General features: G+C 43.9%; 3 protein-coding genes across 7 annotated transcripts in view; 2 read left to right on the top strand and 1 right to left on the bottom strand.

Moving 5' to 3' along the window:
• LOC131132780 (oligophrenin-1-like) overlaps window positions 1-909 on the bottom strand; it is a 30,428-nt gene extending 29,519 nt beyond the window's left edge. Inside the window, exons 1-2 of one of the 3 annotated variants that reach the window (XM_058078718.1) lie at window positions 556-908; window positions 216-486 (exon numbers count right to left, since the gene is read on the bottom strand). In XM_058078718.1, the coding sequence (XP_057934701.1) occupies window positions 216-369 (154 nt within the window). In that variant the 5' untranslated portion in view covers window positions 370-486; window positions 556-908. Of the gene's footprint in view, window positions 1-215 lie in introns of all 3 variants that reach the window. The other 2 variants (XM_058078719.1, XM_058078721.1) reach the window with 2 other exon arrangements.
• Window positions 910-2,059: 1,150 nt separating this feature from the next.
• Window positions 2,060-4,782, top strand: LOC131132782 (gap junction beta-1 protein-like). 3 transcript variants are annotated; one of them, XM_058078728.1, is made up of 3 exons: window positions 2,060-2,220; window positions 2,319-2,490; window positions 3,882-4,782. In XM_058078728.1, the coding sequence occupies exons 2-3, from the start codon at window positions 2,352-2,354 to the stop codon at window positions 4,619-4,621; spliced, it is 879 nt and encodes a 292-aa protein (XP_057934711.1). In that variant the 5' UTR covers window positions 2,060-2,220; window positions 2,319-2,351; the 3' UTR covers window positions 4,622-4,782. The 3 variants fall into 3 exon arrangements, with proteins under 3 accessions (XP_057934711.1, XP_057934712.1, XP_057934710.1); XM_058078729.1 differs by lacking the exon at window positions 2,319-2,490; XM_058078727.1 differs by having other exon boundaries at window positions 2,060-2,490.
• A 7,035-nt stretch (window positions 4,783-11,817) lies between these two features.
• LOC131132272 (5-hydroxytryptamine receptor 3A-like) lies at window positions 11,818-15,536 on the top strand. Its single transcript, XM_058077750.1, is given in 9 exon segments — window positions 11,818-11,970; window positions 12,166-12,329; window positions 12,854-12,898; window positions 12,970-13,079; window positions 13,148-13,317; window positions 13,559-13,719; window positions 13,860-14,112; window positions 14,115-14,381; window positions 15,235-15,536. Coding segments are annotated over 9 exon segments (1,554 nt in total). The 5' UTR covers window positions 11,818-11,888.
• The last annotated feature ends 3,399 nt before the right edge of the window (window positions 15,537-18,935 follow it).

Genomic DNA, 18,935 nt, shown 5'->3' with positions numbered 1-18,935 from the left:
CTGACCCAAATCTACCCACCAACTGTAAGCTGGACTCGAGCCACTCCAGCAGACAGAGTGGGGGAGCAACGTGTGTGCATTCAGTATTATTTGGTGAGCACTAGCGCCTCCTTAAAAGTACCTCCACCACGGCCCACACTCATCCTGCACATACATTAGCAGTATGAAATATGCTTTAAAAAATATAAAAGAGGATAAGGTGCATCCAAGCTTACCTTTTATTGCATTGATCACACTGTTTCCGTTTTTTATCAACTCCTTGAGAAATTTACTAGTTCTCTCCAGCTCCAGTTCGTAGCACTTGAGCGTCTCTCTGAAGTCAGGACTGTCCGAATAGCAATCACTGAACTCAAGCGGAGGATGCCCCATCTTGAGGACAAAAAAGACACACTCCGAGTTTTGTTTCCACACAGCCACTGATGGTCGACTTCTGTGCCCCGCTCATTGCCGCTCGGCTTGGACATCCATGTTGCCCGTGGGAGCCTGCTGCAATGGCCACTGGCCAGTTATCAAGCCGAGAAAAAAGAAAGCAGGTGGGTGGTGTGGAATCACTACCTTTCCGTTACTGTCAAGCCTTTTCGACTGTTAATTATCGAATCTTTCGTCGGCTTTGCCACTTTTCCAGTGTTGTGATGTAGCTACCAGTAAGAGCGGCGGGTGTTCTCTTGGACACGTCCCATTCCGGAATGTTTCTCATTATCACGAATCGTACTTTGAATTATCTTTCCTAATTTACGATCACATTTCTTTCAAGGGGTCTTTAAGGTGTAAACATAACATAAAAGAAGCTGGAAAGTTCGCCGCCAAGTGTCATTTGTATTGTAACATCACATAAACTGGCACATAGCCTACCGCCGTGCGAAATGGTACGCGAACAGCAGGCCCAGCACAACACACAAAAAATATTGTTACACACCCATGAGGTTCTTAAAGGGACCGCTACCCCGGATGTGGAGTTAGCCACTAATTAACGCAATCACCATCTAATTCGACACTTTCAGGAACAAAATTGCGTTTTGTGATAAGTATCTGACGAAATGTATTTTTTGGTTCAGTCACAATTCAACACATGCAACAAAAAGTGTTCGCTGAATACGAATCCAACCAACCGGAAACAACTCGACAACCTGGAACTACAACAGGAAACGTTTTTTTAATGAAGCACACGTCAAAGTAAAATAGGAAAGCAAAGTTACAAGAATCCAATACAATCATGACTAAACATATTGTAGAGTATATTGTATAGTACAAACATTAAATCAACCTTGAATGATTGGATTACATTATTCATTCGAGAACAAGATGGGAAAGAATAAAATTAGCCTATGATACTAGTGATACCCATATCGACCTCTAGATGTCCTCCTTCAGACTGAGCAGACGTTGAGAACCATTTATCATAAAAACTGCATATACTGTTGGTATCTATATAAGCAACTCAAATATTAAATATATATATCAATATATATAAAATATATATAATATATCAAATATTAAAATTGAATGTAGTAAGTTCTACAAGTTCGACAACCACAATAGCAATTATTTTTGTTAAATTAGTTCCTTTATGACTATTGCCTTTGTAAAGACACAATTTCTATGTATTTAGTCTCCAGAGGCTAAATTCCAACATACATTTATGAGTTTGAAAGTGTGACTCAAGTAATTCGGAGTACGTTCCACGCACTTTCAAGTGTATGCACAGCCTGAAGAGTTGAGGGGAAAAATCTAATGATGGACTTTTGTTGCAGAATTGAGTCAGATAATGTAAATATTTAACCAGGAAGCAATGGTGTGGATGATGTGGAAGAAACACTCATTCTCAGCAAATGATCATAAGAACAATCTGTTGTGTGGTATCGTATCTGGATTTTGTGGATCATTTGTTGTTTTGTTCCATTCCACACTGCCTCCACTTCCTCTGTGGACAAGGCAGTCAAGCCAAGCCCAGAGAGCAGACTGCAGTCCCCCTACACGGATTTCTCCACTGGGCTGAAATTAAAACATTTCAACTGAACTGTGTAGTTGTTTGTTTGGCCTGGTTAAATGGAGCTATTGTATGCAAACTAGTGTGTGCAGCCAAGCATATGACCTCCCAGTGCGGGGCTGTGGCGAGTGTCTGTGATACCATTAGCAATGCAAAATCCTGGCTGGTGTTTGTTCACAAAATCAACATGAATATGTCTGGATGTCTTTATTTTTTGTAAGCCTCACCTGAAGGTAAGGGTGTTTTCCTTCCTGTTTTTGATGTTTAGTTAACATCAGGCTGATTGTCACATGAAGTACGAGGTATTTGCATGCGGACGCCCAATCTGTAGGCAACGCTATGGCGGCTGGCAGGAGCATGTCACATGACACACGGTGTAAGGTCTGCCAAATACAGAGGAAGGCGAAGATGCCCCCTTCATCTCTGCAGTCAATGCCAAGCCAGCGGGTCAATATCGTGCTCCTCACTGCCTCATATGCCTCTTACGCCTCCTGCTGAGCCTGGTAACAACTCTCACATTCATACTTTTTACCATATAAACATTTGGATACTTTTAAAGTTCAATTTTCTGATCTAAGTGCTTAAATCGACTTTTCATTCTTGCAGACACAGAAGCATAACTTCTTATATTACACTATGTTGATTTATTGTCATTTATTGCTCAATTGTGTTTGATATGTTACCTTATATTCAAGTATTAGCACTGTAATTTCATGTTTAATTTTTTTTAAGTGAATGTTCCAAGAGTGAATGCAGAGTCTCAGCACACCTGAAGATTGACAGGTGCATCGGAAGCAGGCGTAGCCTAACAAGTGAATGTTAAAAATAGGGTTGGCCGATATGGACCTTATATTTTTGGAATGTATCACGATACGACTATGCACACTTCAACTTCCCAACATCGCAACATCTTAATTATACTTGGTCTAAATAAACAGAAAGACAAAGAAAATGGATAGATTTATACTTTGCATTTAAGTATGCTCAGAAATCCACTCAAAACGTGAATTCTAATTCAATTCCATTCAAAAACTTTATTTATCCCCAAGGGGCAATTCAAAGGACACAAAGAGCAGCATATGGAATAAAAATGTAAAAAGCAAGACAAGGACGAGTCAAACAGCAGACACTACTGAACACACACGTAAAGAAGAATGAATAATCGGACTGGAATAATTGGACTGCTGTAGAGACAAAGGTAGCCCTCCTCCTTTGTGTTCTACAGCGTGGGCATCTCAGTCTAAACGACGTGGCGTGCAACAGACCGTCAGCATGCTTTCAGTGTAATTCAAATGTTCTGCTAATGTTAGTGAGTCTAGTTAACAAAATGTGGCATCTCTTAACTTCTATTTCTATTTTCAGGTTGTTTGAAGCTGTCAAGGCATACATACTGTATATGCTGCATATAATCGTGTCCTGTCGTTTGTCTTTCTGTTCAGGGCATCATTGCAAATGGTGATTGATGAAAACTGTGATTGATCTGATTTAAAATGTTAATCATTTGACAACAATTTGAGTGTCTGATATTGAACGTGAACAGCAAACTTAATGAATTTCATTTGGGATTAATAGTGGAAAGCGTAATGATGAGATTAGCTCATCACAACATCGTATTTAGCTATGAGAGATGAAAAAAAATATTGGAAAGCATATAAAATATGGTCAGCTGCGTAGATAATATATGCACTGCCTTCCAAATAAACATGGACACAAGGAGGGATCAAGCTGGGCTAAAAGCAGCACGAAATAGATTCAGTGAGTCAGTGAGGGCAGAAGACTACCTCACAATGGGAATCAGCAATCAGACGTTTGATGCAGGAAGAGGAACTCAAATGTTTGACGGAAGCTGCATTATTGCTGTGTGTGTATTGCTGCATTATTGTGTGTCTTTCAGACCCGGAACAAAAAATGAACTGGGCCTCATTTTATACTCTCATCAGCGGCGTTAACAGACACTCCACAGGAATCGGTCGCATCTGGCTCTCGGTGCTTTTCATTTTCCGCATCCTGGTCCTGGTGGTGGCAGCAGAGAGCGTTTGGGGAGATGAGAAGTCGGGCTTCACCTGCAACACCCAGCAACCCGGCTGCAACAGCGTCTGCTATGACCACTTCTTCCCCATCTCCCACATCCGCCTGTGGGCCCTCCAGCTCATCCTGGTTTCCACCCCGGCCCTTCTGGTGGCCATGCATGTGGCCCATCGGCGCCACGTGGACAAGAGTCTCTACAAGCTGTCAGGGAAGACCAACCCCAAAGACCTGGAGCAGATCAAGACCCAAAGGATGAAAATCACAGGTGCCCTCTGGTGGACGTATGTCATTAGCCTGCTCTTCAGGGTCACATTTGAGGTGACCTTCATGTACATCTTCTACATGATCTACCCTGGTTATAAAATGATCCGACTGGTCAAATGTGACTCGTACCCGTGCCCCAACACAGTGGACTGCTTTGTGTCCAGACCCACAGAGAAAACCGTCTTCACCGTGTTCATGCTGGCTGTGTCGGGCGTTTGCATCCTGCTCAACATAGCAGAGGTGGTCTTCCTGGTGGGGAAGGCCTGCACCAAGCACCTGAACGATGCTGGAGACTCAACTATGGGCGTCTGGCTCCAACATAAGCTCATACTTGGGAAATAACTCCAATTCATAGAGATGATAAAACCATTTGTCTGCAGCTACGTATTGATATACTGTAACCCATCATTTCCAATGACGACACTACTGAAGCCATTTCTTATGTCCATCAGAAACACACTGATCTCATGGTTGGTATGTCCGTGTTGGCTCCAGATAGCATTCTTGTCACACCAAATGTGATTCATCATATTAATAATAATTCCCTGCTGAGAGGATCTAGTGTATGTGAATTTCTTTCAACTGCAGTGCATGCCTCATTAAACGACTACAGATGGAATCATGGGACGGGAAAAGATTCCCAACTCGGGAAGAATGCAATTGATGGTTCTGAGACAAGGCTATGAATCACGTTTAGGAGCTGGTAAATTCAATAGATTTTCTGAAGCTGAATGGCTTCTGAAGTTGTACTATTTAGAATGTAACCAACATTTTCAGACAGGATGAAGACACAAGGAGAGGAGGAGAAGAATCTGACACCTTCTCTGAACCTGCTGACTAAAAACCTGACAAGGGATTCAAAATGCAACAGGGGGAGGGGGGGGGGGCAAGTCTAACCTAAACTGCTATGGGTAGTACAGTGTAGGACTGTCAAAAAAACATCCATAGACACAAATAAGCACACTTTTACAACATGAACATGAGACTTGCACCAGGGGAAAGGGGAAGTGGAGGTGATCCCAGTGCGGCCAGGAATGTGTGTGCAGGATGTGCATGTGAGTGTCCTTGGATTTATGAGTGTGTAGGCCCGAAGAAGTTCCCCTGACTGGTGCCAAATCTTGGACTCTCAGTTCGCAGAGCGCCATCGCGGTTGCCATGGAGATGACCGTGAACGGGCCGTGCCGGGGCACCAAACAACAGGTTTCCATGAAGACAACTAGGAGGGGGTCAGGGTGTCCCGCTGCAGCAATCTCTTGGAAAGAATTGTTGTTGCCCTCGACCGTGGGGAGGCCAAAATGCAGATTAAATAGATTGTTTGGGTTTCTTTTAGATATCAATAGATTATTAACTTGTATTGATGTGGAGTCATTCGGTCCCATAACTATAGCCGAGTTTGTCGTGTTGCGGCTGGTGTGTGTCAGAAGTAAAACAGAAGCTGTTCAAGGCGCCTCCCATGCTTATTATCCCATGCATGTGACATAAAAAGTAACTTTTTATTGGCTTGTCAATAGGGGCGCTCCGTTTGATTGGCCACCGACGGCTATCGACTTCTATCAGTCAAAAAAGCACAGTATTGACATCTACCAATACTTACTTTCAAACACAGACCAGCTCCAACCCTGCTGTTGCATTCAGAACCACCATGTCTGCCGTGTGTGGGACTTCCTGTCTTTGTGAAAGTATATACATAAGTTATATACGTTTTGCACTCTGCAAAATGTGCCTCAAAAAAGGGCTCACCTGGGCGGCGCTTTAAAAAGCTTTAGATTGGTGCGGCATTTGGGGGCAAGCATCTATTTTAGAAGATGCAATAACACTTCATATCACAGCCCACTCAATAAAACAATGATATCCTCTAAACTTTTTCACATTATATTGTATTGTGTATATCGTGTATTACAGTACACAGTGGGCCCCCACCCCAGCCGTGCATCTGTCGTGTCTCTCAAGTGGGGAACCCGGTGGCCAATAAACAAACAACCTCCCGGCTAGCGCTGATTGACGCCGACAGCGCTGAAGGCGGATAGGGCCGTGCTGGGGGCCCTGCATGGGGTTTGCTATGTCGTTGTTTCATAATTGCACGGCGTCAGTGTCGCATTGGTGTCGTTTCTTTGCAGTACATGTAGTAGCACTTGGGGCCTCCATAGCGCTAACTGCCTGCTTTGTGGTCCGTCTGGTATTCAGTATGTGATTCGCTGGTGTTTGACGCCATCTGCTGCTCATTTGGTGCAATTGCAAGCGGGGACCAAACCAAAGCACCTTACACGTTGCTGACTTTGATTTTTTTATTGACTCACTCTGCTAAATAACTCCCCGAAAGAAAGATTTATGTCATTTAATATTATTTGGTTGTTTTCTGTGCGTAAAAATATAATTGTTCTCTGTATAATTTATTTTTTCTTAATATTTTTATGTGTCTGGAATAGCATAGTTGGATTTAGATTTTTTTTTTCCAATTGGAAAAATTTTCTATTTTTTTCGTCAAACCTTTTACAAAGAATTAATAACAAAAACAGAGGCATGTTAACCCAATGAATGCGTTCCAGACACCTGAAAAATGTATACAGGAGAGTTAAATAAACTTAAATATCATATACCAATATTGTATGTTGATATCAGAGGCAATTAATTCGAGTCCACTCATTGTGCCCGAAAGGAAAACGCTTCTTTTTTTGGAATTTTGTCCAACATCCGCAATCATTTTCTGAGATATGAACAGTTTCATTACTATGCCTTATTTCCGGTTTCCCTGCCCTTATTTTGGAGCCACTTCCTTTGTGTTTGTTCCTACCTTTACTTGTTTCACGCACCTGCCTCTAATTTTCTGTTGTCTATTTATTTAATTCACGCTTCTCTCCTTGTTGGAGCCATGCCATTTGTTTGGTTTGCTCTGTTGCCCGTTTTCCTGCTCTTAATTATTATTAAAAAATAGATCCATTTTTACATCCTGGGGTCGCAACGCAGACATGCGACCACCTTGCGGAGAACGACGTCCGGACCCTGCAGATTTTCAAGGTGATGGAAAGTGTGCAGAGTTTACTCCAGAGGAGTTGGAGGACATGGGGGCCGGACTGCACGCTTCTCCCAACAGCGTGGGTGTACCCCGGACCCCCTGCTGACACACCAACCCGACCCGGACAAAGACCGCTATTAAAACGCCAACCCCTGCAACAGGGTTTTATATACGAACATGTTGTGACCATGTAGGAGCAGGTACATTCATGATAATATGATGATAAATACTTTCAGTATTTAGCCATATTTTGGCTCCTCATTATTGATAAAAACACATTGCTAGCTGAGTTAACTGGACAAAAGAGGATTTATCACAATGAAATATTTGAATAGATGGACAGCCCTTGAATTAACAATGCCAACTCCTTACTTAGTCTGAAATATGAACAAATTTAGAGTTCAAGCAGCGACTCAGAAAACATTGTCAACCTTGGCTGTTCCATGCAAGAACCAAACACATTCCCATTTTACCCAGTCCAGTTAAGTGTCTCCTTCCCTTTGTCTAATATGTCTAGTAGTCACCCTCCATTGCCTCTCCCTCCTCTTCTTCAGTGAAGGAAATCGACCTGGCTCTGCGGAGGCGCGGGAAAGACATCGGTAATGATCTCAGGGAGTTCAGGAATGACGGCGAGTGGGAGCTGCTGTCCATACTATCACGCTGCTGGCGCCTACAGCAGGACGGCGCCCACTACGGCTTGTTTGAATCACCTATGTTTACAGGGGATACAGTCAGCGATAACTGCCAAACTGATATTTGGGCCCACTGTCACTCATTGCAGTCATCGTCTGCTGTCTATTTTATAGAATAGGCCTAATATTAGGGGTGCACCAATCCATCAGCCACCGATTGGTATTGGCCATATCAGTGACAAAGTACGGTATCGATTTTGGCCAATAGTTGCTTTAAAGCGCCAATCCCCTCTGCCCATCAGCTCTCCCCCATGCTGCAGTGTTTAGAACAACCATGTCTGCCATCTTTGTGAGAGTGATATACGTTTTGAGGTGGTGCCAAGCTGACAGACGACTGACGGAATTTTGTCTCCTTTCCGGGATGCCAAAGGCACAGAAGAGGGGGTCGGCGGGATCGCCGGTTCAGAAGGCAGCGGATGTGGCTGGGGAGGGGGGGGCACAGCAGAGAAGGGTGACAGAGACATGAGAAGGCTGGAATGTAGTTGGAATGTTCTATTCTGAGGTTTGCACATTTGAAAGTGAGCATTGGAAGAAGTTTGGGATGGCTCAAAATGCTCGGTTTCAGAGGGCGTTGCAAAACTGTTCCTTTGTCACAGAGGAGCGGACTTCCTTATGGGCGTGGCTGTAGACGCGATACACTCTCTGCCATCCCCCAAGCGCTGCTTCCCCCACGGCCCACCAAGCTCTGCTTCTCTGTCTACGAGGCAAGCTCAGGCAGAAGTTATTGGAGCAAGAGAAAAATATTTTCATCTGTCAACAGCATTTCACATGGGACTGTTTTTGTGAACATGAATGTGAAATATCCGCCAAGCAGCACACTCTCTCGCCAGGAAGGGTGCATTAATATCGGACACGCTGTGCGTCCACACTGCGCGTTCACACTGCGCCCTCAAGTCCTGCTTCTCAGATCCGCGGTGCTTCTCACAAAGTGTGTCCGACAATGAGTGCTCCTCCTCGGTAGGCGAGGTTTGAGGCAAGCCCATACATCTGGCTTCTCCTGAGCTCCATATTGCCAGCAGTACATTTAAACATTTACACCTCACCTCCTGGATGTGATCGGTATTGGCCAATTTCACTCATGGATGATTGGGATATCATTCCCAATCACTACTGATACCGTGGTATCAGTAGTATAAAACCCAGATAGGAAGATCCCTACCTAATACTCCACAGTTTATACACCTACACATACTGTACAAAAGTTTTCAAATGACAAAAGTAGGAGAAGAAAACCACCCACCCCCCAAAACGGCCAATGACAGGCAGCACTTTGCTTCTCGCTGACATGCACAGGAACTGTTAAGTGTAAAGCGATTGGCTGTGACCTTCATGGATCAGCCTAGCGAGCTAATGCCAAATGATGAGGCTCGGCCTGTTAGTGGGTGACAAGGAAAAGAAGAGAGGCTCTGATAGACAGGGAGAGGGCGAGCGACCATAATGACACGGTCTCAATGCCTGCTTGATCAATGGACGTCTTGTTAGTGGGGAGGCAAAGTGCCCGTGGCCCTTTTGCAGGTGGAGAGCTGGGCTAACTGCTATTTATGCAGCTCACAACACCAAAGGGTGTTTGTTGGAGGAGTACTTCACTGATCACTGGTATTTTGAAACAAATGCTTTCATTTTGTTACTGCATCATTTGTAAATAATGAATTTCGTATGCATAACATACTGTATGCATAGAATTTCTGCCACACGGGTAAATCCAACATAATTGTTACCTTTCATGTCCTCACAGTTGGGCCACTCTTATGCCAAGGTAGCACTGTATATGACAATAAAAACAATACCTGCACTGCTCCAGTCTCTGGCATGTGATGGAATCCGTGATAAGTCGAACACAGCAACAGTTGATACAAATAACTTTAGTCAAATTCTCTTTCCTTTTTCCATTTCTGTTCAATATTTGTTCCAGCTTGTGGCTACAGAGTTACCGTGCTGCAATCAAACTATGGTGTGGGGCGAGGGTCAAACAGGAGGAGTGCACGTTAATCGTGCATCAAAAAATTAGCGTTGTTAAAGAAAACTTCCTTTACACATGTTAACTTTGACAGCCCCTAATTGTTATGTATTGATATCTATATAAATACTGTGGTGTCCAAATCACCATGACTGTTATCACTGACATGAAGCTTTTATGAGTGCAAGGTTTTATTCGGCACTAGTTTTCATTAATAGCAAAAACAATTTTAGATTTTGGCTATTTTGGCTACCGGCCGTGAGCATGTCGTCTTGAAGATCATGCTGCCGAGCTAAACAATCTACCAGGTGAACCTGAGCAACAAACTGCCCAAGCTGCTGTGCTCTTCCCTGCTCTGTCTGATGAAGTTAGTCCTGGTGGTGAAGCCGTGCCTACACAGACAGAAGAAGCTCTGGAAATGATCCTGCTGGACAGGTCCGGCTTCGCAGGGAGCATTCTGACCTCCACCAGGATCCAGATTCAGGTCTAGTTTTAGGTTTGTTACAATGGGTGGGAGGCTTCCATAAAGTTTGTCAGATCTTAGGTTTTGGGGAAGGGAAGCAGTGATGGACAATCCAATCTTGAAGTGGATTAATAAGACCGGGCAGTTGTTATTTTGGAGAACAATCATTTGGTCTCTTGGATTGAACATTTTTGGGTATAACGGGTGATCGTTTGAGTTGGTGGACAATATTACAGAAATGAAAACGGGAGATTGTGGTGGTTTGGCTGCTTTAAGGCAGGAAAGGAAGGATGTCATGTCTCAAAACATCCTGCTCGTGTCTTCATCCCATTCCTGGATTGCGAGTCTTCCAGTGGGAAGAGCACCTGGAATCCCTCGTTGATATCCAAGACAATCCTTCTATCCTGGAGTGGCTCCTCAGGGAGCTAGTATCTTCTGTTCCTGACCTCTTCTCAGGAGGACACTGCGTCTTCGCCTCGGGATGAATGGCTGGCATTGGTACCAAGCTAGACGGCTTCCGCCTCTCCACGATTGTTCCAGCCTTGGATGCTGGGACCCTGCTGTTGTTTGGGCCAGCTGGAGCTTCGCCTGACAACACATTGTGTGCCGAATCTGTACAGCCTTTTAGCTGTTTAGATGTTCAATATTTAGGAAGGTTATGCATGCTTCATGTACAGCAGAAATGACATCAAGCACTTTAGAGATCAGAGTTTAGATATCAGCATTCCAATAATTGAGTAGAACAGAGTATCTGAAGCAATTTGCTTCCTTTTGTCCTCCAAGTAAGTTTGTCAAACCTGCCCGAGTGTTGGATTACGCGTGTTTCTAAATAAAACACGACTGTCACTGTCAATTAGTCTCTTGCATTCCCCCACACTCTTCCATGTAATGTAACTGTATAGCAAAGAGAATAGTTGAACAGAGACATCACAGTCGAAAATCAGTTATAACGATTTCCCGACAGTGGAAATGTACTTAGTGATACTGCATAATGAGACGACGCTCAGGGGAGTGAACGTTGCGCCGCTGCGATTGCGTTCATTCTTTCATCCTGCTGCCACAAAGCAGATCAATAAAAGCCATCCGGAGCTTGGCGGCAGCTTCTCGACTCCCAGGTGGCTTCCTAATAGTCTGGATGAGAATATCAAAAGTGCGTTCTTGAAACCTGCCAGCGGAAGGATCCATATTAATCCAATTTTCACATCAGCCAGTGGATCTGGTTACATGAGAATTATCTAAGAGATGAAGAGGAACTGTCTGTGTGAGGTCATTGAAGATTGTATCGATTATTTTGCTTTAATAATGTTTTGGTTTAGTCCTGGAAAATGTGATTGTGTGACCATAGCGAGCCCTAATGTCGAACATCTGCTGGGAAGGCTCCCATAGTCCTCATGAAGAGGGACATGTTCTGGTGTTCACAAACGATCATCCTTGTGAGCTGGGCAAGTTTTCACAAGCGGACGGCAGGACTAGAAAACACCATCATGAGACTCTCATCATCGTCATCAGCGTGGACTACATTGCTTCTCTTCTTTGTCATTCAAGGATCATCAAGAGCTTGCACAGGTAAGCATCTTTGGCGGTCCCTTATGCTATATACTAAACTGACTATTGACTTTTAATAATGAACAGTTATTATGCATGCAAATGTACAGACTTGGCTTTGGTCCAAACAATCCAACATGGCTATTCTAACAAAGGAAAAAGGGTGTGGGTGAGTCTAAATCTGTTATGACAATTGTTTAATAAACAACTTTTCAGTGAAGAAACTGGGCAGCAACACAGGCAGATTCGCCAACGCCACTTTGGTGCGCCTCTCGGAGTTTTTGAGTGCGGGCTACAAGAAGGGAGTACGACCGGTGAAGGACTGGCGAACATCCACCCTTGTGGCCATTGACCTCATGGTTTACTCCATCCTCAGTGTGGTGAGAATTTGATGGAATTATGATGATGAGGTTATGATGGAATTTGGCAAAGTTTAGCGACAGGCATTCCTTGTTTATCGCGGTTATTCAGTTTCAGCCCTGACCATGATAAGTGAAGTAGGACTTCTGAGTAGAAATGGAATATTTTCATAAATGAAGCACAGAAACCTGTTTTCAGTGCTCTAAATAAAGTTATTATCATTATTAGAGTCGTCTAGATGTGAACTAACACCTCTATAGTCACCTCTAGACCAAATATTGTGGCACACATCCGTGTTGCCGGTTGCTTCCATGATTCCCAAGGTCCCTGTTGTTTTGAGCTTGTTTTCAGAGAGCCAATCGCCTGCTGCTATCGCAAGGCTGGCAACACTCACACCTACCCCTTATTTGCTATGTTGGCCATTAAAAAATAGCATTTGTAGCCAGTTGCAAACACTTCTTTTAAGGTCTAAATACGGTGCTGTACTGTATGTATTAGATGAACAACTGAAACAACTTCAAGGATATGTTCCGTACTTTAACAGGATGAGAAGAACCAGGTTTTGACAACATATGTCTGGTACAGACAGGTAAGCAGTCCCAATCCAACTTGCTGATCTTGGGTGTGATTAAGCTTCTTCCATCCTTGGCTTATTTTTAGTCGTGGACAGATGAGTTCCTGGTCTGGAATCCAGAGGACTTTGATGAGGTCAAACAAGTTTCACTTCCGACCGCCAATGTGTGGGTGCCCGACATTCTCATCAATGAATTGTAAGACCATATCCTCACCATAGAGTTGAGGACCTCCTTGACATTTGTGGTGTCTCCTGTCAAACCAGCGTCGACGTGGGGAAGTCTCCTGACATCCCGTACGTCTATGTGACACACAACGGCTTGGTGCGCAACTACAAACCCATCCAGGTGGTCACCGCCTGCACACTCAACATCTACAACTTCCCCTTTGACGTCCAGAAATGCAGCTTAACCTTCCAGAGCTGGCTCCATACAAGTAGGACCACTCGTGTTTGCGCAAACGTGAGATGAACATGCAAGTGTGTGCTGATATTTAAAAAACAGCCCAAATTAAGAACTCCCTGATATCCGGCACTCATCTGAGCGTTATGTTACCAAGTCCCAACGACCGACGGTGTCCTGCTGTGATATGTGCTGGGAGAGCAACGGACTGAATGAAGGTTGAGTTGTTGCCATGACGGTCTCACGCTGCTCCTGACATTGTGTTCGATCCGCAGTTGATGACATCAACATCACGTTGATGCGAAGCCCCGAGGAGCTGAAGGAGGACAAGAGCGTCTTCATGAACCAAGGAGAGTGGGAGCTGCTGCACATTTTGTCCAACTATAAAATCTTCAGTGTGGACAATGATGACTACTATGCCGAGATGAAGTTCCACGTGAGTACATTAGACCCTTGGGAGTCGACTGATACCATGGAATTTGTCAGACAGCCTTCTGGTACGGACTGAATGCCATTGCTTTATCACCTAAAACAAATAAGTAAGACTCACTTGAATAAATGGCAACTATGACACAGGTGGTGATCCGCCGGCGGCCATTATTCTACACAGTCAACCTGTTGCTGCCCAGTATCTTTCTGATGGTGATGGACATTGTGGGCTTCTATCTTCCACCTGACAGTGGTGAGAGGGTTTCCTTCAAGATCACTTTGCTACTGGGATACTCCGTTTTCCTCATCATAGTATCCGACACTCTGCCCGCGACCGCCATTGGAACCCCGCTGATAGGTAGGTGCAGTAATGTGGCCATGTTGTTTTATCCTACTTTTTCCTGACCTGTTCTTGTCTTGTCTGTGCCAAAGGTGTCTATTTCGTGGTTTGCATGGCCCTCTTGGTGATCAGTCTGACGGAAACAGTGCTGATTGTGCGTCTGGTCCACAAGCAGGACCTGCAGCCTCCAGTTCCTCACTGGCTGAAATACCTGCTTCTGGAGCGCGCTCCAGCCCTCTTCTGCATCCACAAGAAACACCAGCTGTGCTCTAGGTTGTCCTCCCAGGCCTCTGACCTGGATCACTACAAAGACAGCAACTATGGGACTGGTGAGCTTCTTAGTTGCTTAGTACTCTTCTACTAATGTCACTAATGAGTCTCATGGTGGCCCAAGGTTAGGATGTTGGCTTCACAGTCAGGAGATCAAGGTTTTGAATCTTCATTTCGGCATCTCTATGTGGACTATGCATGCATGCTTGGGTTTTGTCCAGGTCCTCCAGCTTCTTAACACATTCCAAAACATTCATGGTGCTAATTTGAGACTCTAAAATGTCCATTGAATGCGAGTGTGAATGGTTGTTTGTCTACATGTGCCCTGTGTGTTGGCTGGCCTCCAGTCCAGGGTGTACCCCGCCTCTCGCCCAAAGTCAGCTGTGGAGGCTCCAGCTCACTGGTGATCCTGAGCTGTAGGGATGTCCTGATGGATCACGTGATCAGAAATCTGACTCGATCACGTGGTTTCAGACCTGATCAGAATTGGCCGTTATCTTCTGATCAGGATTCATATTCATTCATTCATTTTCTACCGCTTATTTTCACGAGGGTCGTGGGGGGTGCTGGAGCCTATCCCAGCTGTCTTGGAGACACCAGAGACTGGTGGCCAGCCAATCACAGGGCACATATAGACAAACAACCATTCACACTCACATTCATACCTATGGACAATTTGGAGTGGCCAATTAACCTAGCATGTTTTTGGAATGTGGGAGGAAACATGCAAACTCCACACAGAGATGGCCGAGGGTTCCAGGATTCATATTAATATTTCATAATATCATATGTCATTTCACATTTCATATTCATATAGAAAATGGAATAGAAATGAATGGAAAATGGTTCCAGGTTTTTGCAATGCTAAATGCAGAAGAGATGCTTAGAATGAAATTATACTTACCCTTCTAGCCCAGTGTACACTCCATCACACCTGCGAGATCGGCCGGCAGCACGACAGAGAAGTGGGCCTGTTGGGTCGGGGCCTGCTCCCCTCCAGAGGTCCATCCCCGCCCATCATGAACAACATCCTGCAAGAGGTGACGGCGATACGCAACTTCTTGGAGAAGCGGGACAATTGCCGGGAGGTGGCTAAGGAGTGGCTGCAGGTGGGCTACGTTCTGGACGTGCTGCTCTTCAGGGTCTACCTGGTGGCCGTGGTGGCATACAGCATCACGCTGGGCACGTTGTGGTCGGTGTGGCAGGTCTCCTGAGTCTTGACGGCATAATGCTGTTTTATGCTAGCTAAGGTTTGGAGGCTATGGCGAACAGTAATGCAACAGGTTGCCCTGTAGTTACATCCTTTGCGCATCCACACATCTATTCCTAAAATATACCTGATGGCTGGTTCAGGTTCCATAAAGGCCTTTTAGGTGGTCTTTTGTGTGTGTCCATATCTTCAGTTCAAGCATGCCGCTGTCTTTATAGACGCCAAGTGTGCCGTCCATGACATATGGGACAGAGATATGTACGTTGATATTTATTTAACAACAGTATAAACAGTAAAAACAACAATTATTATGGAAGCGTATACAACTAATAAATTACTGTATAATAATTTGATGCTATGATGTTTCCCCTGGCATGTCCCCTTGTTGTAACTTCCTAAAATATACTGTACCTATATAGTAACATTTACTGTTGAATGTGTTTATGATGTGTAACCCACCAACTTGTCTATTCCTAATTTCATTATTAAAGCGTTGATAAATACAAAGCAAAAAACATTTGTCTGAAATTACTGTAATTCCCCTCAACAGCCACAAGGTGACGTTGTGGACTGCCACAATGGTCTGAAAGGGCAGGTGGCTTGATTAAAGTAATAGCATAGAATTCTTCGGGAATAAAATAATAAAATAATAATTATTTTGGAGTCTGACGTCGTAAGATAATTTTGTTTCATGTATAAGGATATAAAATGTGATTTAATTGTCTGTTCTGTAAATAAAGTTTTTCAAGCATTTCAGCCTCGAACTCAGTATTCACGTTTCCATGACTACTTCACTTCCTGTTGACAGGGAAAGACACCGGCCTGTGTTTGAATTCGGGATCTGCATCCCACAAGTCCAGCAGCCTACCTTCTTGAAGGCCAGACGTTCTGATGCTCCTCCTCCAGCCACGACCCAGCCTTCCTCACACTTCCTGGTTGTGTCACGTGGTCTCACGTTTATCCTAACGTCATGACAGAGTATCTGCCTTCAATCGCGACAGTAAAGTCATCTTTGTACAGATTTATCTCCAGCTCACAGCTAAACCTGCTATATTAAACAGTAGTATTATTATATATTAATCCCTTATTTCTAAAATCCCAAACACTAAAACTTGCTGATATAGTTCAAAGCTAAAATAAGGCATAAAGATAACAATAATCTATTAGCCATACTTCTTTACAAGAGAGGAGGAATGTCATTTCAAGGAAGAAATAAACTTGAAACACTTCTATGGGATAACAATGTTAAAAAGCCATAGCATTTCAGTATGTGGAATCAAACTATGGAACAGTTTGAGTATGGAACGTAATGCACAAGGATGGCTGAATTGAAGAAACAATACCTGCAGATGATGTTTGCTAAATACAAGGATGAAGAGTCTTGAACGAGGCACGTTGTTTTTATTTGATCTCCATTTTCATGATAATATCTATGATCATTATTTATTATGGTTATAAAAAATGACCATTATGTCACTACATTACCTTACACTTTATGTGTATGTAGTATTCAATAAGCGTTGCTTCTTCCTATTCCTTTTGGACACGTGGAACTGGGAACTGATTTACTGTATGAATACTTATTTCTATTTTAGGGGGTTTGGGGGACGGTTTGAGGTTTGGTTTTATTAGGTTTGATTAGCTCAGGGGTCGGCAACCTTTACTATCAAAAGAGCCATTTTACCCCCTCGCTCACTAAAGAAAAATAGACTGGAGCCGCAAAACCTAATTAAAAAACAATATCGTTCTTAATTTGAACAAGTTTTAAATAAAAGAAATAGAAGTGCAGTGTGCATGTGTAATGGAAGCCAACTCATAGAGTCATGACAGTATCATCTTGGTTAAACCTCAATACCTGACGCCTGAACAAATGTGCAGCGACCTGCTCACATCCAGAGCGAATTGCGAGTCTCCCAAGATTTTGATTGACTGCCAGATTTGGAGGGAATTTGGGGGCATCAAAGTAGTTCAGAGGAGAAAAGGCAGAGTTGATCAAGTAGTCTTGCTAGTATAGCGTCTCACAGAAAGTCCGATTTTTGTCAAAGATGCGTGTTAAAAAATACTTGAGCATTGTGAAGGGAGCCAGAGGAACAAAGAGGCTGAAGAGCCACATGGTTGCTGACCCCTGGATTAGCTGATAAACATCCTATTTCACTTGAATGCTTGATTGCAATAAAATGTGAACTTCTTTTTTTGCCTCACCCACAGCGCGACCTAGAAGATCCAACGGGTTTCAGTTGGTGTCGAAGTTTTGCTCAGGAGTGTAACTCAGGAGATGGTAAGTTGTTACTGTGAGTATGATACAACAACATATTTAACAATGTGCAGGTTACACGTACCGTGTGTTGTTTGACTGACAGTGATTGACATGACAGCAAGAAGACTGACGGAGCCAAGATGAGTCAGAAGTGAGACTTGAAATTTGCCATGAAAACCTATATTACTACTCTACAATTTGTGTCATATATTAGTCAAAAAAATGGGGATTTACTGTATGTATTGACACCTTGGCACGCTTTGCCACGTCAAACATCTTGTGGGTTTTTGGCTTTTGGTGTACTTCCACCAAAGACCCAGTATCAAACAGGCCGGAGTGGAAGCCTGCCACACATGAGAACACAGGCATAATACAGGAGCAAAAATAGGGGTGTCATAAATGGATATATAAAATTGGGTCTGCGAGAATTAGACGATTCAATACAATTAAAACAATTAAAAATACTGTAGGCGGCACGGTGGTCTAGGGGTTAGCGCACAGACCTCACAGCTAGGAGACCAGGGTTCAATTCCACCCTCGGGCATCTCTGTGTGGAGTTTGCATGTTCTCCCTGTGCATGCGTGGGTTTTCTCCGGGTACTCCGGTTTTCCTCCCACATTCCAAAAACATGCTAGGTTAATTGGCTACTCCAAATTGTCCATAGTGTGAATGGTTGTTTGTCTATGTGTGCCCTGTGATTGGCTGGCGACCAGTCCAGAGTGTACCCCGCCTTACGCCCGAAGACAGCTGGGATAGGCTCCAGCACCCCCGCGACCCTCGTGAGGAAAAAGCGGTAGAAAATGAATGAAAATACTGTATACGACTGGACATGAAACATTGTAGCTGTTCAGAAGCCGAAGCTGGACTCAAATGCTGCAGAAATATGCAAACATGTAGAATGGAAGTAAAAGTAAACTGCTTGTTTAAGCTGAAATGGGGAATTGAACCAACCATCTTTGGGTCTGGATCCAAGCTGCGCTATGCAACTTCTACTACTTTGGCACAATTGGGGCAGCAGTACAGAATACCAAATAAGTCTAGTGCGACTCCCATCATGCTTTGGGGCTTGTTCAACAGTCGGCCCAGCTAAACTGAGTTGCCTGTTTAAGGACACCACTCTGAGTTTTGATGAAAGCATCAGCGCCC

This window comes from Doryrhamphus excisus, chromosome 7 (assembly GCF_030265055.1).
Source record: "Doryrhamphus excisus isolate RoL2022-K1 chromosome 7, RoL_Dexc_1.0, whole genome shotgun sequence".
In the NCBI taxonomy this organism is placed as follows: domain Eukaryota; kingdom Metazoa; phylum Chordata; class Actinopteri; order Syngnathiformes; family Syngnathidae; genus Doryrhamphus; species Doryrhamphus excisus.
Note: the sequence above shows the minus strand (reverse complement) of the source record. Positions and strands in the feature narration are given on the sequence as shown.